The sequence below is a fragment of the Oryx dammah genome, unplaced genomic scaffold, assembly GCF_014754425.2.
Source record: "Oryx dammah isolate SB20612 unplaced genomic scaffold, SCBI_Odam_1.1 HiC_scaffold_5, whole genome shotgun sequence".
NCBI lineage: Eukaryota > Metazoa > Chordata > Mammalia > Artiodactyla > Bovidae > Oryx > Oryx dammah.
This window is the reverse complement of record NW_024070189.1, coordinates 40,868,441-40,894,796: the sequence shown is the minus strand read 5'-3', so window position 1 is coordinate 40,894,796 and position 26,356 is coordinate 40,868,441. Positions and strand designations below refer to the sequence as shown.

Here is a 26,356-nt window from a genome sequence, read left to right as displayed (position 1 = left end):
AGGGCGTTCTTTACCATACACTAGACTTTAAGTACATTTAAAACCTCGTATTTTCTATTTAGAGTTCCTCTTACACCAAGCATAATAAATAATTATAAAATGTCCACTGGATACATGTGTCAAAAGATTTTTAAAAAATTAGATGTTAGGAAAAATCTGAATGTATGATATAAATGAACACTAAGCTTTTAGAAAGCTGATTCAGTTTTACTGTTAGAAACATTAGTTTAAAGAAAATAATTATTTGGTAATTATATGATCTCACAGCACTTTTCCCAAATAAAATTTAACTTGGGAGGTTTGTGATGTGGCTTTTGTTTAAAAAACTTGCTGCCAACAAATATGAGAAAAAAACATTAAGAATTTCTTTTTGAGATGATGAAAAATGTTCTGATTTAGACAGTAGTAACAATGCACAACTTTGTGAATGCACTAAAAATCACTGAATTCTGAATTCTAAACTTTGTTTGGAACAAACCTCACATAAAGGTGATTAGACCTATGAAAATCTAGTTAGGTTGGAGAATTGAGGGACAAAAAACTCTCATCTGAACAGGAATTTATTCTTTAAAAAAGTAGTTTACTCTAGAATTATTAAAACAAAACCCTCTAATTATAAAAAATTAATTTATAGGAATTTAAACTATTTCATCACTACTACTGTACAAGCTAAAGAAATGACAGTAAATGTTTTCAGAAACAAACAACATCAAAAACATGGAACTAAATAAAGCCACTAATTTTTAACGCTGAAAGTCAGAAATGTTACTTTTAAAGTTTCATATATGAATATTATAATGACATTTTGGAAAGCATAAAAAAACTTCCCAAGCAGCAAGAAAATATAGTGGAGGTGGAAGAACCGATTACTATCTTGTTTAGAATTCTACACTATATAATGAGATCAGAATTAAATGAAAGGAATCTAACAGCAGAGTACATATATGCAAGTTTTAAAATGTTAGAATTTTAATGATTTAGAATTTATTATATTTAAAAATGACACATTTCTGGTGCACAATGCTGTAATACTACTGGAAAAGTTTTATGTACAGATGACAAATGATATTAGAGGGTGGTTTTTATCTTAAATGCTCAAACACTAAACATAGATACTACTATAAATTCATTACTTTCAATATGCACAAATATATGAATAGCTGTCTATGGTGACTAAAAAACACAACTCAAAGAGCAAATCAATTTTTTATCTGTTTTAGAATATTCTATTCTAGGATTCAATGTCCATCATAATCACTTATGTATGTACACTTTAAAATTTCATGTCTTCTACATGTCAAGTAATAAATACAGACTAATACCCATACCTTATAAACTCTTCTCCAATTTTTTTTGTTGTCTTTTAACATTCGTGACCAAAGCATGTTCATAAGTTCTGGAAATTGTTCATACATGAAGGTAGCCCTGAAAAAAGAACAGTTTTCCTCAAGAGTTTGTAGTATGTTGATTTTGACAGTAGATGGCAGGCTTGTTCTAAGTTACTGTATTTTCCTAAATAGCTTTAAAAAAATAAGTTTAATTTAAAAAAATTTAGATATGGTACCTTAAAAATGTCTATTTTATATAGTATCTAGCACGTAAATCCCACTAATATCATATTCCATAGGCCCTTCATTCAGTGGCATAGTCAGCCAGATGTTTGTCAGGAAAAAAATTTCCTAGTTTTAAGTCATTTTATATGCATTGGTCAAAATTTTATAGTTAAGCTACAGAAAGTCTCTAAACTTCATTGAAAAAGAAAATTTTTGTTTTACTTTATTGAGCTAATATTTAGGAGGAATGGATCCTTATAAAATTTCCTGCACTGATATCTGAACGATTATATGCAAAATTTATTATATCTGGCAGTTGAACAGTTTAAAACTGAAAGCAAATTTCACATTTCTGGGTAAAGATAGTTGCATTCTTTCTGCACCGCTGAGTCAAATTATCACTTACTTGGCAATCTCTCCCATGAGTTGCCCAGAAGGTCCCCAAGGATCGTCATTCGTTGCTTCTCGAACCTTAGACTCGATCTCTGAATAATTCATAACCACATTGGTGCTGAAGACAAAAAAAATGCACGCACATACACACAAAGATTAGCATCAAAACTGAGAAACACATGAAAACTTAATAATGACACTACTGGGTGTCCTAATGAGATACCTCTACAGGGTGGGAAAGAAAACATCTTTTGTGCACAAGCTACCCTTAGGACACTATATAACACATTTAAGTTATCTTTAGGAAGATTTTACTATTCCATTAGCCTTCAAGAATATAAATGAGAGATTACATTAGAGCTGGCATAAGTCCAGTAAAAAATGGCTTTAGGTCAAATTAAAAAGGAAATTGAACATGCTAAAGTCTATTATAAAACTAACTTGTCAGTTTGCTGACCAGACCTGGTTTACATTCAGTCTTAGGATCCCTGTTTACAGAAATTCTTTAAGTTAATAAGTAAAATTATGTAGAAGCTGAATGTTATTTATACTGTATTTAAATTAACACACAATAAAAAAATCAAACATAACACTAAAGATGTCTAGAATCACTATGGATTTTAACTGTAATCCTTGCCTTTTTTCATTTACTGTACCACATACATTTTCTATGTCACTGTAACCCTTACTTTTAATGGCTACATAATATTCCATCAGAAGATTATATGACAATGTATTTAATTTTCACTTAAGACTTCATCAGTGGTCCAAAACATGGGTTCTAGGAGTCAGAGAGATCTGACTACAATTACTTTGTGATCTTTAGCAAAATTATTTTACTTCTCTTAGTTTTCTTAAATGTAAAAATGGCTAACAAGGAGGAATACTATTTACTACCTCAAAGAGTAACATATCAAATGATATACCATGGTACAGTGTCTAGCTAATATCCCCTATTAGAATTTTAAAATATTAAGTAATATTTTTATAAGAAAGAACTACCATTGAAAAAAGCACCTTACAATTAAGATATGAGATGGCAAAACATCTGGTTGTTAAAAAAGAATTTCTCATGCTTAAATGGATTTAAGAACTCAAAAACATTCTGAGGAATAAATACTTTGAGAATGTGACATACTGTAGTAGTGCTCATTTGACATAGAGAGCTCCAATTATTACATAAAAAATTATTGTAACAGATGCCTGTGAATTTGGTAATTCAAATCGTCCACTTAAAACTGAGTTTTAGCAATAATCAAAAAGTGAGAATTTGTTAACTGTTACGGGCAGAGACACTACTTTGCCAACAAAGGTCCGTCTAGTCAAGGCTATGGTTTCCAGTGGTGATGTATAGATGTGAGAGTTGGACTATGAAGAAACCTGAGCGCCAAGAATTGATGCTTTTGAATGTGGTGTTGGAGAAGACTCCAACAAGGAGATCCAACCAGTCCATTCTGAAGGAGATCAGATTTCTTTGGAAGGAATGATGCCAAAGCTGAAACTCCAGTGCTTTGGCCACCTCATGCAAAGAGTTGACTCACTGGAAAAGACTCTGATGCTGGGAGGGATTGGGGGCAGGAGGAGAAGGGGACAACCGAGGATGAGATGGTTGGATGGCATCACTGACTCGATGGACTTGAGCCTAAGTGAACTCCGGGAGTTGGTGATGGACAGGGAGGCCTGGCGTGCTGCAATTCATGGGGTCGCAAAGAGTCGGACAGGACTGAGCAACTGAACTGAACTGATGGGCTTCCCTGATGGCTCAGATGGTAAAGAAGCTGCCTGTGATGCAGGAGACCCTAGTTCGAAGGTTGGGTTGGGAAGATTCCCTGGAGAAGGGAATGGCTACCAACTCCAGTATTCCTGCCTTGGAGAAACAATTCCCATGACAGAGGGGCCTGGTGGACTATAGTCCATGGGGTCACAAAGAATCAGACACGACTGAACAACTAAACATGATGTGACAATGACATTAGCTATATCTATCCCACTTTTGTTGTATGGTTTTTCAGTTATAAAAAAAGTTCTATGTTTTAAGCAATGAAGGTTTGTTAATAACTGGCACTCAAATCTCTCACATATAAACTTCAAGTTTATTACAAATACTTAATAAACAGTACTAGTTCAAATCTTAAAGGAACCATTATGTATAAATGACTTGCCAAATCACAAAACTAATCTGGCTTCTAGGTTTACATTCATAATTCAGTTCTATTAAGGTAGAAAAGTGAAATTCTATTACTTTCTTTCAAATCTTAGAGAAAGCTACACTGGTTTGATAACATAAACACAAATTATTTCCCTAGCACTAAAATAAATCCATGGTCTCTACTGCCTCTTTAAAATTTAAGACTATTAATGAATGGACTTTTATAAAAACCCAGTAATCTCAATTTTATGTATAAATATAAAGAGATAATTTTTTTCCTAATTTTTGCTAACAGTGGAACCAAAATAAAATTAAGGCAGCCAATGGCATATCTGCAATTTAAGATGCCACAAAATAACAGATTTCAAAATGTTTTTGTTTATCTTACTGGTTGAAGAATGCATGCATTAGGGAGCTAATAGTGTCAAAATGCAGTATGGGAATGAACAATAGCAATTAGGATTATAATTCATCCAAGCATTTCATGACCAAGAAGGCACTTGAAATTGTTTGCACTGTTTAATTTGTTGAAGAACGAGATGAAAAGAGTTAATCTCTAGTCCATGTACATGAAATATTTTTACAAGAGCCTTCATAAATGCTGCAGCTTTCAGAACACTACTTTCCTTGTTCAAGTTACAAAAGCCCATGGGTCAAATGAGAAAGGTCCTGTTTCCCTAACCCTTCACAAGATCCTTAACTGAAGGCCTGTGTGTTTGAGCACTGTGTGTTTAAGAGGAAGAGGTGGCAGAAAGCCAATAGCTTAAGAATCTCCTATTTCCTTGGTTGAAAAACAATGGGAACTATGTAAAAGGACAACTTGCCATTAAAACACACTCACAATACAAAATGGCAACAATATGGAAAAATATGGCAACAATAGTAAGAAAAAGTAACAAAGTTAGAAAACTCCATGAAAAGTATCAGGTTCTGTTTTGAAACCATTTTCCAATGAAACCACTGCTTTCCAGAAACTGAAACCACTCAGGATAAGATCTAATGGCATCAAGAATTCCAAAATGAAGTATTTTAAAGCTACACTTAATTCAGGAACAAATGTAAACTAAAACAAAACAACACTGTATAGTTTGGCCTTATTCCAGGTTATTTAAAAATAATTATTTCTAAAAAGGTAAAAATAGCATTTTGATCCTTCCTATCCATGTTTTCTATTGCCCCCAATCCACACCCTGCTCATAATTCTAGCGACCTTTTTAAGAAAGGAAAATAACTCCCTGCTTTCTCCCATAAATGAAAAGCTAAAAAAAAAAAAAAAAAAAAAAATCATGTCCAGATGTGAAAGGAAAGCACAGCTAGCTTAATTCCTAAAACTTACGACTGACACTAATGTTTTAAGAATGGATAATTCAGACACTAGAGGGGGATCTCTCATCAGTTTTTTAAAACACAGAAAATTCAGACAAAGGTTGAGGATCCACTCTACAAACAAAATTATAGGAAATTACCAGGGAATGACCATGTGCTGAAGATTTTTACCTTAAAGCAATACAGAACTACTGCTTTTTATAAGGATAAAACCCACAATTGAAATCAAACCACTTACACACTTTCACATTTGCTCCTTATAACATCCCAGCAATAGGATACAAGACTGACTACCAGTCTCCAAGAGGAGTACTTAACTCTGAACAACCCAGCACTACATTCAAATCACTGGATTTTCAATTTACAACTACTAACAGTTACACCCTCAAGTCGTCTACATACACTTCTATGGCTATATGAACACAGTCAATATTCAATTAAGGTCTAATATTCAATTATTCAATTTGTAAATAATTAGTGTTTATTTTGGCGCTCCTCTTTATTCCCCATTTTCTGCTTATTTCACTGGTCACTACTGATAAAATACTACATTATTTTACTTGGTAATAGTTTTGGTCCAGGGTTTAGAGGCAAAATTGGTTGAAAGTAAAAGCTAAAATGGAGTTTTGACCTAGAGATGGTCAATGATTCTTCTAACGTCCTTAAAGAAGAATCAGTAAAATAAGAGACAAGAAAAAACTAAGTCTTATGGAATTTTTTTCCTGCCAAAAATTCAAGAATATTCTTTGCTAAAAACAAAACTACAAACCAAGAGAAAAGGTAAAGTATGGGTATAATCCAGTCCTAACTGCTAACAAAGGATAATGAAAATTGAAACTGATTTAGTAAAAAGTCTTTTTCCTAGCCTGCTTTTTAATTTTACATTTAAAAAATGAAACCAAATGGGTCCATATTTTTAATAGTTTCTACTTTTTGTTTCAAAGTTATTATAAAGACTATTCATTCTGAGTTCAGGAGAAAATATTTAGCTGTATTTTCTATTAAGATGGTTTTCAGTTTGTGTTTTTTCATACGAACACAAGAGAGTTTTTTACATACACAAGAGAGTCAGAAAACAGAGGCTGAGACAAGAGACAAACACAGCATTCAAAGTAATGGTTTTAAATAATTGTTTTTCTTCAAACTATTTTCTTTTTTTCTGTATTTTCCAAAATTTCCCCCATGAATATTATATTGTAACAAAGGGGAAAGTATTAAAATGTCATTAAGAATACAAATGAGTACTATATCATCATTAGCAACATTTTAACTATTAATAGGCAAATAAGCATCATGGTAGATCAAATGAATATTATTTGTACTTCCAATGTCGGACTGAGTGACTGAACTGAACTCAACTGAATGTCGTCTTATTATCAGACTAATAATTGCAGCAAACCAGTAACTACACATATGTATGTACACATCCTAAAATATGTATCCCAAATGCTACCTGTGTAAAACCACAGGGATCAACTTAGGTACTCAATATTGAAACTAACTTGCTTTAAAAAACACTGTATTAGAGAAGAATGATTCTAGATATTAAAATCTATATTTAAAAGTGACCTCTCAATGCCACAGATTTCAGAATATACTTTTATGATATAGGTAAAATTATCATGCTCCCTCTAAAATATTAATCTTTTTAAAACTTATTAAAAACAATACCATACTCTTAAACACTGATAAACGAGTTTTCTCAGGTAACAAGTTACGTAAGCCAGGAAAATCTGTTCCTTTTTAAAAATGTTTCTAACCAAAATAGCAGGGAAATAATTTTAAAAATACTTGCTCTAAAATCTAGTTAATGGACCATGTGACATTCATTTTTCATCAGGGGATGATGGTCTTCACCACATTGCCCTTATTTGCAAGGTGAACAATTATAGGTTCAATACTCATATTTTAAAACCAAGTTAAATGTTACTACAGTCCTATGAATGGTATCATATTTATGGTCAATAACCAAGAAGTCTAGTACTCCTAAATTCGACAAATACATAACTTTCATTTTTATCAAAAAATCTTAATGTATAGAAATGGGGAGGGGAGGTGGGAAAATTGGTTCATCTACTTGGCTGGGTATTTGCTACCCATTAAAAAAAAAAAAAAAAAAAAAGCCCTTTCTGGATCTGAAAATGAAACACAAAGCAATGAATAATGTCCTAACACAAGTAACGGTTCAGTACAGAAATTAATGCTGCTAAAGCCAATATTATCATGTTTGATTACACAGCATCTTAGTTATAAAATAGCTACAATGCTAAAACAAAGAAAAAAACTACAGTACTCCCTCCATAAGAAAACTAGTAAGTTGAAAACTACTGAAGAAACAAAATAACAAACCCAATGGTTGCCACTTTCTCTTCAGCGCTGCCACTACTAGCAAAAGTCCCTCTATCAAAAAGTAATTTAAAAATTTGAGACAGGAGGAAGGGAAAAATATTTAATAGCATCTCCTTAGTAGAGAAGTTTAAATAAACTTACACTCAGGATGAAAAGACTAGTAAATACCAATAGATATCCAAACTGTCAGGGTTTTGAATTCTAATTAAATGTAGCCCATTTCCTATTATGCCATAATGCTGTAGAATCAGAGAATTAATAATATCACCTAAGCTAAAAGTCTACTAGTTAATATAGTTTATATGTAAGATGATATCATAAGTTATGCTACAAAAAGAACTAAATGCTGAATTAATATTTTAAAAAATATATTCTTGGTCATGGAAATTACATTTCCTTTGGTTTTACTAAAATTAAATACAAACTAACCAGTTAAAAAGGAGGAAACCAATGTACCCCTCTCTTAAACATACATATTCTTAAAAGCAATGTAAAGAAAACATCAGTTTAAATAGGAAATAACTGAGACTGAAGACATCTAAAATCTCAGGCTCTGTTAACCATGCCCCTGCAGTAACAAGATTTCAGAAAAGAATAACCAAGCTACTTTAAAAAAATTATCTTATATCAATCTACTTCCACTTATAAATATGTACTGACAATATGCTCATGTGCCTATTATTTATGACCACTTATTTACACAGTGGACTATGCTGATTATGTACCTTCTGTTTTCCTTTTCACTTTTCAAGAGAAGAACATTAAAATGCTAAAATATTTAACCTGCTACTTTTAAAAATAACCAACAAGAATAATAGGCACTGAAATATTATATCTCATTCTTTAGCTCTCACAGTCAAGAAACATTAAACCAAATAAATATTAAATAGCAATTTACCAGGTTTTATTGAGGGAGGAAGGGAGTCCCGTAATCATTTTTAAAGCTTCTAACTTTTACAATTCTGGATACTTAAAGATCAAGTTATGAAGATCATACTATAGCCAGATACATTTTAAAAATATGGCACAGGCAGAAAAACTAAGTCCAAAACTCAAGCAGTCTGCCTGTATGACATTAAAACCACAGAAAATGTATTAATGTTCAAAAACACCATATTAATTATTCTCTCTCCACATAGTACTAGGTAATAGAAAAGTTGTTGTTCAGCTGCTCAGTTGTGTTGCGAGCCCATGGACTGCAGCATGCCAGGCTTCCTTGTCCTTCACTATCTCCCAGAGCTTGCTCAAACTCATGTCCATCAAGTCGGTGATGCCATTCAACCATCTCATCCTCTGTCTTCCCCTTCTCCTCCCACCTTCAATCTTTCTTGGAATCAGGGTCTTTTCCAATTAGTCAGTTCTTTGCATCAGGTGGCCAAAGTATTGGAGTTTTCAGCTTCAACATCAGTCCCTCCAATGAACATTCAGGATTGATTTCCTGTAGGACTTACTGGTTTGATCTTGCAGTCCAAGGGACTTGAGTCTTCTCAGCACCACAGTTCAAAAGCATCAATTCTTTGGTGCTCAGCCTTCTTTATGGCCCAACTCTCACATCCATATATGACTACTGGAAAAACCACAGCTTTGACTAGACGGACCTTTGTTGGCAAAGCAGTATCTCTGGCTTTTTAAAATGCTGTCTAGGTTTGTCACAGTTGTTTTTCCAAGGAGCAAGCATCTTTTAATTTCATGGCTATAGTCACCATCTGCAGTGATTTTGGAGCCCAAGAAAATAAAGTTTCCATCATTTCCCCATCTAATTGCCATGAAGTGATGGGGCCAGATGCCATCATCTTCGTTTTTTGAATACTGAGTTTTAATAGAAAAGTACCCCTGATATACTTTTTAAAATTGTAATTGTTTTAAGTTGTAAGAAAATTAAGGACTATGTACTCTTTTTTAATCAAAAGCTATTATCACATCAATCCTACTACCAAATTCTTTGATGCATTCTGAATGATGCTGGCCTTCAATTTCAGTAACAGTTCAGACCAGTACTATTTTGGGGTTGGAAAACTGAACTATAGAATTTTAATCACCTGTGGTGTTTTCCTATTACTGAACATTATTGATAGATACAGCTCAATATTCTTATAATATTAACTCAAAATTTTACACTGCATTTGTACTTCGTACAGATAAAGTAAAGTGGAAGGTTAAATTCTACAAAACTATTTTCTATAGAAGTATTTTTCATTGCAGTGGCATGGCGGGGGCAGGAGGGAGGGCAGGGAGTAGCATGAACAGAGAACAAATGAAGCACTACTTTGAAGGTACAAGAAGCTATAGAAATAAACTCCTAACATTGTTGAAAGATAAACTGAAGGTCTTTGGGTATAAAAATGCAGACTCTTGACAATCTCCCAAATTCAATCAAGAATTAAAGTATCCTCTGCATATTATACTTCCTCAATACAAGATAACCAATATTTAAATTAACCAAATTATATTTCTTGGGTAAGCAACTTTTGCATGGCAGAACATATTCCATAAATTTCTTCTACTGATTCCATATAGATTTTATTGTGTCATCAATCTAAGGTACCACCAAACCCAATGTGTTCCTCTTTAAATATGTATAAAACTTCTATTTTCTGTGAATTTTATAAGGCTCTGCCATGTTCAATACCAATACTAAATACAGGCTTTCTGTGAGTCGTTTTTCACAAAAAAGTTAAGGTGTTACCACAGCCCGAGAGTTGGAACACAACAAAGCTGAGCTGCAAGATGGATACCAGTGACTGACTTAGCTAAGTGACTAGTTTCCACACATGCAAGTCAGATCTGGATCATAACAAAATTAAACATTATTTCCTGTTAACAAATCCTCTTTAAGAAGAGTTTAAAAACTCAAAACTCTGAAGAGAGAAATCTATCAAGACTCTACTGCACTTTAGAAAGAACGGTTACAACAGTAGGAAATGTAATGCAAAAAAAATTAATCTAAGAACTTTTATCAGTAACTGACACTAACCAATTTATAACGTACTTTCTCTTTTAATCTCTAAAAACACCCATTAGATTTTCAGTATTCCAAATGATATCTTTATCTAAAGATTACAAACTCAAACCCAGCACTCCAAAGCCACACAATTTCACAGTGTGTGTTAAAAAAATAACTTAGTTCTTTGCTTTAGTAAATTTACCAAACATTCCATGAAAATTTCCAGTATTGATTCAGTATCAGTTTGCATAAGCCCAAATGAACCAGACCCACATCTAATATTTCTGAGATTTCTGATTTTTTCATCATTTAAGTGTAAAGTGGTCCTAACATGTAACTAGTAGAAATAATAAATCTTACGAATTTCCTCCCCCCACAAAAGAAAAACACAGAAAAATAATTATTCTATGGTTTATGCAGAATTCAAGGTCAGGAAAGGGCAAAGTCGTTAAAGAAACCAACATTCCAAATTTAGTTTCAAATAGCAAACTTTGTACCAGACTAGAATGTATAAATAAATTGATCACTGGAAAGATAAAAACTTAACAGAAGCAGTAACTAAAATACCTCATTTTATACGAAAGATCATTAAATATTTATAGTTCAACATAAAGTCTTTTGGGAAACACATTAGAAACCACATATAATTTTATTTCAATGCCTCAAAAAAATATAGGAATTGATCCAAAAAACCCCCAAAACCTTAAATTGGGATGGTAGTTGGATTTCTGCCCCTCAGAGTCTGTCATTTAATTCTTTTTTCCAAAAGGTACCACCCCTTGATCACTACTAGTGTGACAAACTGGCAACTTTTCAAGGAAATAGTTTAGTAATTTATGTAACAGATGTGCAAAGGAAAACTATATGGATCAGATAAGTCAAGAAAAACATCCTGATGTCCACAACTACATTATGACCTGTAGGAGGTAGAAACTATAAAACTATTTCCCTTCCTGTACAACTTCAGAGGTTAGCAATACCAAATTAAATAATCCATTTGATGGCAGCCCATATTCAGACGTTAAAACAGGCTTGGGCTTTGACTCTGACTCTAGGAACTGGTCCAAAACACAAGCCCACACTAAAGGAAAATATTGTACAACCACTAATTTTCACAATCTGCTTCATCTCTCATGGCTATTTTGCAGAAAACATGTATAGTAACTGACCAATAATTTATTAGAAACGAATAGGGCCCATATCTTATCTCTGATCCCTGGACAAATCAACCACTTATGTGTCTCAGCTACCTAATCTGAAAGGTAGTTCCCTTGTATTACTGAGATTAAACTGAACAGCATGTAAAGCATTTAGCACACATGGTCATTTTTCTGCCAATATTTATCATTTTTAGTTTGAAGATACTCTTTATATGGCCCCTTAGAATATACTGGCATTAATACTTATTACTTACCTATGCTATTCATTGTTGTGGAACTTTATAGTCAAGGTAACTGGCAGCCTACCTGACCCACAGTATGCATGCTGAAATGAACAGTTCAAAGATATAACTACACTTCAAGGCAGGATGACTATTATTTAAAAATGGCCAAAGATCTGGAAATGAGTTTCTCTAAGGGACAAGTATCAATACAAACCATTTTACAAACAGAGTTTGTATTTTGAAGTTCACTCTCTTTAATCTCAGTACCACCAACCATGTTCTCAGGTTTTATTTTACATTAAGCAGCAATTTCTCCTGTAGTGGTAATCTGTTATCATCTGATAATGTCTTTAACATTTTTTTGGATTTACTAAACTAACTCATCTGTATCAGCTACTAGAGTCAGACATCCCAAAAGCAAATTATGTGAAAAACAAAACATGTTTAAGCTATTATAAAAAGAAACTTTCTCAGCATGAAGTTTATATCTACAATTTAGATACGGGAAGTTGTAGAATTTTAAGCTTTCAAAATGCCAAAAATAAGGTCCATGTAACTGATTCCATGAAATGTCTACCTGAACAAAGGATGTTAGAAAAGCCACGACAACCAGTTTCTCCATTCGGTTTCCTGTGTAACAGCGCAAATTATTATCCTAGGAAGTGTCTGAATATTCACAGGTCTTATATGGAAGCCCTTCTCTCTAGCACAAGTGCTACTAACATGAAATGGACAGCAGATGATAGGATCAGAGAAAAGCTTTCCCAACGTAGGCTAGTCCCATGATGCTACAAGTTATTATTTCCAGAGAGGCACTCTGGCAGCAATAAGATTTGAGGAGGGTGGCAAAATGGAAGACTTTTATTGTGTGTGGTTCAGGAAAGCAGAATGAGAAGCTGCTCCTAAAATGTTGCAGCAGTGTGCTTGGAACAACATAGCAACAGAACAGGCAGAGGCAGCCACCAGCAGGAAATTCTTCCCTTCACAGCCATAAGAAAGAAGCTCTCACAATACAAAATTGTATGAACACTAACTACTACCAACTATATAAAACAACTATATATGAACACTACTACCAACTATATAAAAACAACTTTGTGCATGTGGACAAAGCCTAAAGTTAAAAAGCCCATAAAAAGTGTTGGGCTGGAGGCACACATTTAAAATTTCATTTACACAATGAAAAAAAAACTAATTTGGGGGGGAAGAAAAATAGTACTTCTATATACAACTTCTTTATACTTGCTAAGTGCCCGCCAGCTAGGCTGATTTAATTCTGCAGAGGATCGGCTTCCACTCCCCTGGCTCAGCAGCCTGTGTGTTGTATCAACGCCCGGTGTGCACAGATAAAAGCTTTCTGAAAAGACAGCTATGGATAGAAGGCCAGAAGATAGAAGTATCAAGTTACTCTCGGCCCCTTGGCTCCGAAGGACACTGCTGCCTGGAAAGGAGCCTGTTCCCAAGGAATGAATGCAAGCCCCAACCCAAAACCATTTTCTATTTCCAGATGATTTTCTTTTCCTTTAACACATATCTCTGTAACTGTTAAGATTTTCGGTTTTTATTTTCTTCTGAAACAGTACTCTAGTGTTTTGCGAAAAATACTCTGGGAGACATTAATAGGTGTTATGTGAGAAATGTGTTCCATGGTCAGGTTTAGGAAATGTTACATAAAACAAAGGCAACTTTATTACTGAAACACTTCTTAGAGACTTTACTATTCTCGCGTGCATTATGAGTCTCCAAGAGGGGACTATATTAAATATTTCTAAAACTTTGGGGACAACATACCTTTTCCCTGGAGCATATCGTAAGTGTCCCAAGAAACCCATTTCAATGTATTTTTTAAAAATGGCCCTTTTCCCCCAAACTTCTAAAAATATTGTCAGCTGATACCTTTTATTTTACCATTGTTTTTACTTTCTATTATTTCTTATCGTTAACCTCATGAATAGCTTTTCCTTTAACCTTTTATGTTTTTAAACTGTTGGTTGGCTTTCAGCCTTTTATCTTGCTTTACTTCTTACCTAGTTTTATCATACTTAAAAAACAAACCAAAAACCTTGATTGATCTTTATTGTTAATGTTAGTTTTCTTTTTCTTTTTTTAATATGGCCACATCACTCAGCTTGAGGGATCTTAGTTCTCCGACCAGGGATCAAACCGTGGCCCCGGCAGTGAAAACCCCAAGTGCTAATCACTAGACCGCCGGGGAATTCCCTCAATACTATTTTAACTCTCATCTGTTTTACTCTTTTTGAACCCTTTCTGCATTGTGTTTTTTAAATGTTTAAAACTATTCCAACCTCTCCAAAGTTTTCACTTTATTTTAACTTCAATTTTTAATTTCTTAATCTTCATTTAATAACCATGTTAAATATTAAATATCTTTATTAAATACAATTAAATATGTTTATTTCCTGCATATTTTACCTTATTTTATGATATTTTATAACATATAGCTAAACAAAAAGAAACACAGCAAAGAGCTCAGGAACAGATGGATGACCTCTCCCCACGGGCCTTACTCTCACACTAGTAGCTGCTTTTCTAGGATCCTTCATGCAGGCCTAACATTTTTCACAAGGATCAATACCCATATGAGATACCCCAATAATCCCAAAGTGGAAAAAATGACTGTTCTTACAAATCAGAGCTGGTTTTTAACAAGAAAATGTCTCTATGTATTTTAAGAGGTAGCAACACGGAAGCAGCTTCACCATTTTTCACCCTGATACATGATCTCAGAGCACATGATAAAAGCTGGGCAGGCTGGGTGCAGTTGTTGGGATGTTTGTAGTTATCTTTGGGAGTCTCTTTCCATAGTGCCTACTTCTTATTAATTTCCAAAACCTGTTCATTCTGCATTTGAAATATCGGTACTCACCTCCAGCCTAGTCCTACAAAAGCGTTTAACAATCTCTCCAATTCAGGTATATTATCCTTTCCTTCACCTTCCAAAGCAAAACAGATTCATCTTCCTAGTGTTTAGTGTTGATCATGTTAGCTTACCACAAACTCATTAAATCCATCGTCCCCTGAAACATCTTCCTCCTCCTCTGCAGTGGACAGTACCATCCAGGCTTACAGTTTGAACATCACTATTGACTACTTCTCTCCCCTCTTCTAGCCAGCATCCAATCCATTCCCAGGCCTTTTCAACTCCGTTTTCTAAGTATCTCTCAAATATGTCCATCTGCTTCTCCCACATGCACCTCCACTACCTTAGTCCAGGGTGACCACCATTACTCACAGGGGCTATTGCCAACAACCACGTTAACTAGTCTGCTTCCCATCTATCTCTCAACAGGCTAGAGCCAACATGAACTCCTGCCGAAATAAAAATCCTATCCATTTGACCTCCCATTTTAAATCCGGCAAAGATTTCCTTATTACCTTCAAGATGAAGTCCTCAATCCTTCATATGAGATATCAACTTATTTTTTCAGTCCCACCACTGCCATTCTCTCCAGGTCTTTGCACATACTTTCTTTTGGTTTTTAAATCCTCTGCCCATCCATCCCATCCCTCCACCTAATTCCCACCTTATCAAATTTTAGCTTAAATGTTACTTCTTCCAAGAAATCTTCTTTCAACTTTGGGGAACTGCCTATATGATCTACATAGCAAAGAACAGTATATGCTTTCTATTACCTTGAACTAAAACTAAAACTGGGGCACTATATAATGGGCATGTTTGTTTCCTTGCTTGTCTCACCTTCTAGACTGAAAACATCCAGAGGACACAAATTTGTCTTTCTCACTTAAGAACCTCAGTACCTGGAACAGGTTTAGTGACAGCAGATGTTTAGTAAATATTTATTAAGTAACTGAACAAAAGGATCATAATTCTTAAATATTTTCTTTCCTCTGACTAAAAAAGTCCTAACTGACTTTTGATAGTAGTCCTCAACCAATCTCTCCAGCCTTTTCTCCCACCACTACTGTTTCATTTACTTTATGAGATAATCATAGTGTATTACTAGTTGAAATTTAAGCATCCTTCCCTGGTGGCTCAATGGTAAAGAAGCCACTTGCAATGCAGGAGACACAGGTTTGATCCCTGGGTCAGGCAGATCCCATGGAGAAGGGAATGGTAACTCACTTCATATTCTTGCCTAGATAATTCCAAGGACAAGAGGAGCCTGTGGGCTACAGTGCATGGGGTTGCAAAGAGTCAGACGCAACTAAACAACTAACACTTCACTTTACTTTCTTACCTGACTAACTGTTCACTCCCGGAATCCCCACCTCTTCTTTCAGTTAAAATCAACCCTAATTTTAAACAAAGATGCAAAAATGTCTTCCCGACTCTTTCCAACCCATAATCTTCCTTTCCTATGAAGAAATAAGCATTACATTTATAACTCTTATGAATTATATTCTGCCTTGTACAATGGCTATAACTAAGTTTAATTTCCTTAATATGTTTAAAAAGCAAGTAGAGTTGACTATCTGAGGACTCTGTTAGTGTATTTCCTCACCAAAATATATTTTTAACACCAAAATCAATATTCATAGCACTTTCATGGTCATTTGTGAACAGTGTGCAGCAAAACTCTGAGTTAACTGTCTTACAGTCCCAGATGAGGTCAAAAAGGTGAGGCTTTCATTTCAGTTCTCATACTGTAAACAAATGTCCTTTCTCTGGCTTATTCAGTGTCATATTTTTTTTATATCTTTATGATTTCTCTTGATTTTGTTGTTTAACATGGCCCCCAAGCTGAGTGCTGAAGTGCTGTCTAGTGTTCCAAGAGGTCATGATGTGCATTATAGAAAAAATATCTTCATATAAGACATGTAATATAGTTGGCCTTGGGTTCAATGTTAATGAATCAACAATATATATAATAAAGAAGGCATCTTTAAACAGAAATACACATAAAACAAGGTTACATACTAACTGGTTGATAAAAAATGTTGTGATCAGAGGCCCACAGGAACCTAATCCTGTATTTCCTCTAAGAACAAAGATTCAGTGTTTGCAGCAACTTTTAAAAACATAACTACCTCAATTAATCAGTACTGACTGTACTATATATTATGCATTTTTGTTTCCCTCTCAGTACCTAACAATGGGTGTCTCACATAAAATGGGATATTTAATAACTGACCAGTGAATACGTAAATGAAATCTATGATCTCTTGGTAACAGAGAGTAACAGAGAGGGGGGATGGAAGATAAGGACTTTGAGATTAAGATATCAATAGAGAGGACTAAAATAAACACCTGCTGACCAACATATACACAAACAGAATGACATGAGAAGTAATACTCTCACAAAATTTCTTTTTAAAGAGCTGTCACAGATGTTTCAATCCCAGGCTTTTTGGAGGCAGTCTGAAAGATTTGTTAAATTATTATAAGCCCTAAAATTAGCTTACTGACCCCCAGCAAAGACTTTAAAAGGTAAGATACCTTGGCCTAAGACTTCTGTGTCCCATATAAATATATGAAAAGCTAAATATGAAATTTAAGGCTACAAAATTTTGTTAAATCTCTTACTCATGCTCAGTATTAACTATGAATTTGAAAGCATCATGGATTTCACTTCTCCAGATGCTGGAATTCTAATATACAAGCCTCCTTTCACATGGCATCTTGTTAATTGAAACTCCTACATATTGGACCAGGCTCTCACTTTGCACAATCTATTACCACAGAAGAACAAAGCAAAGCAAATACTGTATAACGTAATTCTCATGTATTCTTTCCAAAGTAACACAAACAGAAGGCAAACACACACATTTTGTTGCCCACTTTACATCCTATTCCATAACAGTTATGCTATAATCATGATTTTAACCAGTGCCCCTTTCTACTCATGTCCCCACCTCAACCTCCAATCCATTATTCAACTCAGCACCAACAATAAGGTACGCAGATGGGATCACTTCACTACTTTGCTTATCAAAATTCCACTGTTTAATATACTTAAAATAAATCCAAACTCCATGCAATGACCTACAAATCCCTGAGCCTACCACTCTTCTTCCACACGCTCCTGCCATACTGTTCTCTAACATTCTCACCAGCTCCTTCCTTATTTGCTCACTCCATGAGTGAAACACTCCAAGGATAAAACATTCTTCCTTTATTCTGTGTGCTCTAAATTCTTTACAAATACCACATCCTCAAAAAGGCCTACTGCTGCTGCTGCTAAGTCACTTCAGTCGTGTCCAACTGTGTGTGACCCCCAGAGACGGCAGCCCACCAGGCTCCTCTGTCCCTGGGATTCTCCAGGCAAGAACACTGCAGTGGGTTGCCATTTCCTTCTCCAAAGCACGCATGCATGTTAAGTCGCTTCAGTCGTGTCCAACTCTATGTAAGCCTATGGACAGCAGCCCACCAGGCTCCTCTGTCCACAAGATTCTCTAGGCAAGAATACTGGAGTGGGTTGCCATGTCCTTCTCCAAAAAGGCCTACTATCACCACCCTAAATGAAATAGCCCCATTCACCACTCTCTACTTCAGTCCCTTTTCTTCATAACACTTGAAAAATGTAATTAATTTGCTTACTTTTTAGTTATCTCTCCCCACCAAAACTTGCTTACAACTGTACTTTAAGTATCTGAAAGAGTTCCGAATGCTCAGTGAACAGTCATTTAAGTGAATGCATGCATGCACACATGCTAAGTCACTTCAGTCGTGTCTGACTCTGTGCAACCCTACTGACTGTAGCCTGCCAGGCTCCTCTGTCCATGAGATTCTCCAGGCAAGAATACTGGAGCAGGTTGCCATGCCCTCCCTCCAAGGGATCTTCCCCACTTAGGGATTGAACCTGCATCTCTTAAGTCTCCTGCATTGGCAGGCGGGTTCTTCACCACTAGCGCTGCCTGGGAAGCCCTTGTAGGTGAATAAGCTAGGTTATCCTGCGGCTTCCCTGCAACCTTTAGTGTACTTCATTTTCCTTGTCATATGGGTAATCTGACATGAGAAGCAGACCTATAATTTGAGTTTTCTTTATTAAGAGATTATCTAAGTATTAAGAATATATAACTCATTCATGAAAAGATTATCACCATTTATTCTAAAAAACTCATATCTTAAAAATGTTATCATTCTAGGATTGTTTCTCTTGTGTTGCCAGAATACCTCTGTATCTCTGCCCCCTCGTCCCCTCTGACTATCTGTTTCTGAAAATAAAATGATGGATCTTCAGCCATAAAAAAAAACCTTATCAGTCTAAAAGGAATGTTAATTATATATTGTTATTGTTTTCAGCTTATTCCTTATATATCTCAACACAGCCAAAGGGAGATTACCTATGTTAAATTCCAACACCAGGGCTATATCTCCAGCAAATTTCTCAAGTTCTTTTAACTCTTAATGTTCATATTACTTGTATTTGTTTTAATTATTTAATATTATATAATCTTGCTGCTTTTTACATTTATACATACATAGTTAATTTGTTAATTGTTCAGAAAATGAGATTCTCAACATATGGACCAGTTCTTTCCAATTTAGGTCAAAAGGATTTCATATTCCAAATGAGTTATCTATTTAGTTTGGGAGTAAAGTAGGCATTATGTCTACACTTAAGATAGATATCCTAAGATTATCTACAGAAAATTATTCTTCAATACTTATTTCCACAAATGTCACAAACAAGTATTTTATATTTGCTTGCTAAATAAAGTGCCAACATTCAGCACTCTAATTAAAACAGTACTGCCATAATTAAGTGAGACTTAAATTACTCAGTAATCAGCTGCTAGTATAAACAATTCAAAAGCCAAACAGGAATTTAGTATGTGAATTACAGGTTGTAACATGAAATACCATTAGGAAAAGTACATTCTAGAGGGCATTTTATTGACATAATCACATTACCTACAATATATATACTTGTACAGAAAATGCTTTGCTATTTGTCTTTTCATACTTAAGTGATTTACAGAAAGCAGATTACATTGTTGGGGAGAGAATGGCAATGTAGCACCCTTTACAAATCTTAATTATCTTAAGGTTTAAAAATATGAAACAAAAATGTAAAACCTTAATTATTCAAAAGAGAAATGCCAGCACCGCACTTCCAAAGAGGTCTTTATCCCATGTGCCAACTCTTTTACTGTAGGTGTTCCTACACAGAGGAAATTCTAGCAACATCTTAACTGTGACAGAAAAATCTCTCTAGTCCACCATACATTTCTTTTAAAAATGTGTCCCACTGCTAAAAATAACCAAAACCAGGGATCCTTGCAGAAATTGCCAACTCCAGGGCTGAAGTAGTGAAAATACAGGATAAGCCTGAAACAGCTTATGCCAGAATGTTAGAAAGTGCTCAGAAAAATAAAACAGCATGACAAATATAATCATTCCTCCATTAAAGCATTAAAGAGTTTTAATAGCGTGAACATTTTATGTTATGCTTTTAGATACAGAATGCATCAATTTTAATGTAAAGGAAGTTTATAGTTAAAACATGATATTTAGGCTCACCTGATTTTTTATAATTAATGTCATTTTATAATTAAATTACAGTAAAAAGGAATAACTAGTAATATAATATATGCAAATCTTTTTTGGTACATCAACCATCACACCCCTTGTCTCAAACCAGGTTAGCATGTCAAGCAATCTTATTCATATGAGTAAAAAATCCTAAAGGTTAAACATTTCAAGCAACTAATAGGCCAATCAACCTCAATGACTCTATAGGATTATTCTAGTTACAAAGTGTTCATGAAAAATAGTAATCTATTATTATTTTTAATGACAAAAGTTAATAAAAGCTAGTAAAATGTTACATTTAGATACAACAGTAATATTCTATTTATGACTTTGAAAACTAGAGCACAGATTCCCACTTGCCAGAGTAACTTTTAGTGAAATATTCAACATAAAACATTTATTTGAAAATTGTTCTGGAAATACCAGTCATTATAAACTCAACTATATATGTTATGACACACATTATCAATGCAAGCACAAGTTTCTCAAATGCCATTTCTAATAAATTTTGAAAGCATATGCTCCTGAGGTCCATATTTTTTTAAGTACAGGAGTATTATTCCTATTCAAAAACCAGAAACAGTCCTATTCTGTACTTAAAGCAGCTTCAGACTTGCATTGTTTTGTGTATAAGTTTATTTGTGAAACTATCTTTCCTATTGCTGACAACTGCTTAAGGTCACTTAAATAGGTTATTTAGTAAATCTGTTTCTTCTCAAAAAAGAAAGGACAGTGTGATGTTTATCTTTATCAAGAGATGTGTATGTTAAACTGGTCTCAGAAACAAATCAAACATCCCAGGGTATTAAAGAATGGATATAGCATAAGAATTATTAGCATTATACATCCCAATTCTAGTTTTTACAGGTACAATAAAATAGTAGCTACTAAAATTAATAGTAAAGATTTTGTTAAAGGGGTTTAAAGTTTATTAAAAAGTTTTGCCAACTTTTAAATTCCTACTCTTTGGAACTAATCTAAGGAGTGAGTTTTTGTTCACCTTTATCTTTTAATTTTAGGTTACAGCTTTTTAAGGTTACCTCATGACTAAACAAGACCAAAGAACCAGAATTTATTGATAACACAATGGTAAACCTTTTTATAATATATTATTTCATTTAATTCTAACAGTCCTAGAAGGTAGTAGATCTTATCCCCATTCTATACAGAAATGTATAAAGTCTCTTGACTTATGTCTTCCCTCAAATTACTCCTTCCACCCCTCCTTTAAAAACAAAATTGAAACTCAAAGAAGTTAGCTCAGCTTGGGCATACTCATAACAAATTATCTTTTAAAATATGTGGCAACCTATTTAAAATATCCTATTAACATAATTTTATTAACTGTATTAGGTTTCCCTGGTGATTCAGTGGTAAAGAATCCACCTGCCAGGGCAGAGGATGCAGGTTCAATCCCTTCTTCAGATCCCCTGGAGAAGAAAATGGCAACCCACTCCAGTATTCTTGCCCTGGGAAATCCCATGGACGAAGAAGCCTGGTGGGTTACATACAGTTCATGGGGTTGCAAAAGAGTCAGACACGACTTAGTGACTAAACAACAACAATTATTAACTGTACTATGAGACTCCTTCAGGAAAATAATGTAAAAGAAAGCACCAAAATTAGTTAAGCTTTAAGGAAAAGCATAAAACCCTTCTAAGAGGAGAAAATGATGAAAGATCCTACACTGGGACAATATATGAAAATTACACCTTTGCAGACACAAATGCTTGACACTGCACAGTTTGACCACATCACTTATAGGTATTTCCACTTCTATGTGATTAAGTTCAGATGTACTCCCAAATATCAAACACTAACTGAAAGAATATAAGAAATCCTATCAATAGAATATTGAGAAATCCTGTACCTCAGCAGTGATAGTTTGAGTTTATAGAACTACCCATAAGTGAACTCTAATACTTATTTTTAAATTTTAAGTGTTATTTAAAAGTTTTAAATTAAGTCAGCAATATTTTCTCCCACTTTCATCCATGATTAAACTTAGATTTACGCAAATGACATTCAAATCCCAAAAACTAGACTCAACTTTTCTGACATTAAAGAAACTGTTCCCAGAACATTACTACTAAAATTCTGAAACCTATATAATTTATTTCCCCTCAAACTCTCAAACAAACACACACCATCAAACACCAGTATGTTATTTAATCTGGACTATTTGGGGATAGAAGGGGAACTTCCTTTTGAAACGGAACAGCTTCTGAGACAGTATCACTGATGTCATCCTCTGCTTGGAAACATTCAGCAGTAGGTTCTGATTAGCGACCACATCATTTGACCTGTGTTTCAGATGTTTCATTCCATGTTTAATACCTTTTTTGGCCTTATTGTCCTTTCGGCAGATACGCATTTTTGAAATAACCAGGATTTATCTATTTCATTAAGCTTTTGCTCAGTCTTAACTGTTCTTTCCATTCCCTGAATTTCTACGGTATTTACCTATACCACAAGTTTGGCTATCGAAGCATCTTATATTATTCTGTCTTTTCCATGTGCTGTCATGTGCATCCACTTAACAGAACCATAAGCTGCCCTGGAACCGTAAGGTCTGTCACTCAGTTTATAGTGCTATCCAGTGCTCATGGTAGATATTTAATAAGCACTCACTGAAGGATCTCTATAAGATTAGTAAGAATACCAGCAATGTACTTTCAGTTACTGTATACCATTTAGATATTTACAACCTATGCCATCCTCCTTGGATAGGCACATACTGAACTAAGGAAAATTATTTTCAAATTACCCAATTTAAGCTGAGTGTAAGAAAAGCTGGGAAACTCTGGACATATATCAGGGATTAATACAACACAGCACTACAGGCACAGCTAACTGACATAAAGATCAAAGAATGGAGGGAAGTTTATTAAAGCTGTGGAAGCTGATTACAGGGTAATTTGAACCTATGATACAGCTTATGACGGTCATGAACTTTTTTTTAGGATTAATTACAATGAGTAAGTTCATTATAATAGCTAAGATTTCCTTTTCCACTGACAAAACAACTGTTTGCTTCTTGATCATTGAAGGGCATCCTACTTATAGACAATATTCAGAGTCTAGAAAAATTTTCTTTTATGATCAGTACCTATAGGGAAAAAAAGAATAAAACGCTTATTGAATTTGATTCAGAAGCTTATAAACTTCTCCCAAGTAATTTTTAACTGCTTTAAGTAAAACCAATAATTCACTAGTAATTCACCTTTATTACAGTAATGTCTTGTACAAGTTAGCAAAAACTGTGAAATATATGTTCTAAAAGCTCACACTAGATTTAAATCTAGACTCTATTTTCTAGATGTGTTATTTCAGGCAAGTTTCTGGACTTATCTGTGGCCAATTTTCTCAACCACAAACTAATATTAATAATAATGCTGTCACTATTGTTACTGGCACATGGCAAATACTCAATAATGATTTATTGGAAGTATCTGGACTTGCCTTCAAGAGGCTTACATCCCAGAGGCAGCAGGTGGACAGATGTAAAAAAAAGGAGCAGAAGTGGCTTGTGCTAAAATAATAGCAGAGCAGCTTCTGTGAATGTAGGCATCTTATGAGACTGACACAGAACAGCGAAGGAGGGACAGTGGTGGTACATGAGGTCAGAGGGAGCCGCAGAGCTACACCAAGTAGAGGCTGGTAAGCAGCAAAATAAAAAGTGGCTGGAGAGTTCTGAACCGATGTGACTTAAACAGTTTTAAAGAATCACCCTTGTTGCTATGTGCAGATTACAGGATTACAATTTTTATTTGGCTTCACGAGAAATGAGCCATACTTCAGAAACCCATTCAATACCAAACTTATAACTATAAACCAAACATATCATACCATTATGGTTTAACTGTTAATAAAAAGTTTTAATCATACTTAAGTCACTTTTAAAAATTACAAGTGATAAATGTTCTTTAATAATTGCTAATATTGTATGAAAACAAATAGCAAGAAAAACAAATTGAATTTTCAATGTATATCTTCTTTCTCTTACAAAACTAAAGGCTATCTCAGGGAATTCCTTGGTGGGCTAGTGGTTAGGACTCCACGTTTTCATTGAGAGGGTCTGATTCAAGGCCTGGTGGTAAAACTAAGATCCCACAAGCCACGATGGTACAGCCAAAGAGAAAAACAAAAGCGGGGCCAGGGTGGGGTTTGTCGCCAGTATCTAGATAAGAATTTTTTTTTTTTTGAGTGAAAAATTTTACCTGATGTGTGGAAGTTATAAAATGTTGGGCTTCCCTTGTGGCTCAGCTGGTGAAGAATGTGCCTGCAATGCAGGAGGCCTGGGTTTGATCCCTGGGTTGGGAAGATCCCCTGGCAAAGGGAAAGGCTATCCACTCCAGTATTCTGGCTTGCAGAATTTCATGGACTCTACAGTCCACGGGATCGCAAAGAATTGGACACGACTGAGTGACTTTCACTATAAAAAAGTATTCATAATTAGAATTATGTATAACTTACTAAAGCTGAAACTCCAGTACTTTGGCCACCTCATGCAAAGAGTTGACTCACTGGAAAAGACTCTGATGCTGGGAGGGATTGGGGGCAGGAGGAAAAGGGGACGACAGAGGATGAGATGGCTGGATGGCATCACCGACTCAATGGATGTGAGTTTAAGTGAACTCTGAGAGTTGGTGATGGACAGGGAGGCCTGGCGTGCTGCAATTCATGGGGTTGCAAAGAGTCGGACATGACTGAGCGACTGAATTGAACTCAACTGATAACTTACTCTCCAGGTGTGTGCATGTGTGATCAGTTGTATCTAACTCTTTGAGACTCCATGGACTATAGCCAGCCAGGCTCCTCTGTCCATGGAATTTTCCAGGTAAAGAATATTGGAGTGGGTTGCCATTTCCTTCTCCAGGGGATCTTCCCAACCCAGGGATCGAAACTTACTCTCCTGAGAATTTATAAACTAAGCAAAATTCCTATGTCAAAAGAAGACACTCCAAAACAGGGCTATCTGGACTTAATCTTAAGTACAAAACACGCCTGGCTATTGTTGCACATTAACAAAATTATTCATATTTAGTATTCATTAGCTAGATCTATGCACAGTCATGAGGAGCTATCAACTTGTTCCAATGTGGGAATGCATTATGTTACTCTACCTATATTTAATTTTCTGGCTAATGGACTCTGGTAAGCCAAAATGATTTCTTACCAACTTGGGACAGTGTATCGAAAAACTGGGAAGCACACTGTAATGTGCTTTCCTTGTAAATGTGTGCTCACACAGTTGTGTCTGACTCTTCACAACACCATGGGGACTGCAGCCCACCAGGCTCCTCTGTGCATGGGATTTCCCAGGAAAGAACACCGCAGCGGGTGCCATTTCCTTCTCCAGGGGATATTCCTGACCCAGGGGCTGATCCCATGCTTTCTGCATCCCCTGCATTGGCAGGCGGGTTCCTTATCCACTGAGTCACCTGGGAAGCCCCCTTTCTTGTATATACTGCTCATCTACTATCAGAGACTATGAATTGGGAATCACATTTTAGAGTTACTTTTCTTGATTCTGTTCAGTTTCTTTAAGGATAGACTGTCCACTTCAATTTGCCTTCATAAGTCTTTATATATTTTAGAAGAAATATTTTATATTAGCAGCATCTTTAAAACCTTGAGAAATACAAAACAAGCTGAAAAAAAATGAGCAGATGGAAATTGCAATATGTCTTTCCAAAGACTTTATTCCTCAACGTGTCTTTCAAAAGAGTTTCTGTAATACGCTTTACAATATTAAAGGCATTTGTGATCTGCTAAACACAACACAAGGCATACATAA

At 34.9% G+C, this 26,356-nt stretch overlaps 1 protein-coding gene and 1 long non-coding RNA gene across 3 annotated transcripts in view; both read right to left on the bottom strand.

The window, feature by feature from the left end:
* Positions 1-26,356, bottom strand: part of CLINT1 (clathrin interactor 1) — a 57,522-nt gene that overhangs the window by 24,586 nt on the left and 6,580 nt on the right. For both annotated transcript variants that reach the window (XM_040241426.1, XM_040241427.1), the window contains exons 2-3: positions 1,960-2,064; positions 1,329-1,425 (exon numbers count right to left, since the gene is read on the bottom strand). In XM_040241426.1, coding sequence (XP_040097360.1) covers positions 1,329-1,425; positions 1,960-2,064 — 202 coding nt within the window. The remainder of the gene's footprint in view (positions 1-1,328; positions 1,426-1,959; positions 2,065-26,356) is intronic.
* LOC120864380 lies at positions 8,658-21,932 on the bottom strand. The gene is made up of 2 exons (XR_005721184.1): positions 13,169-21,932; positions 8,658-13,134 (listed from the first exon to the last, which is right to left on the bottom strand). It is a non-coding gene; the product is annotated as an uncharacterized LOC120864380 (long non-coding RNA).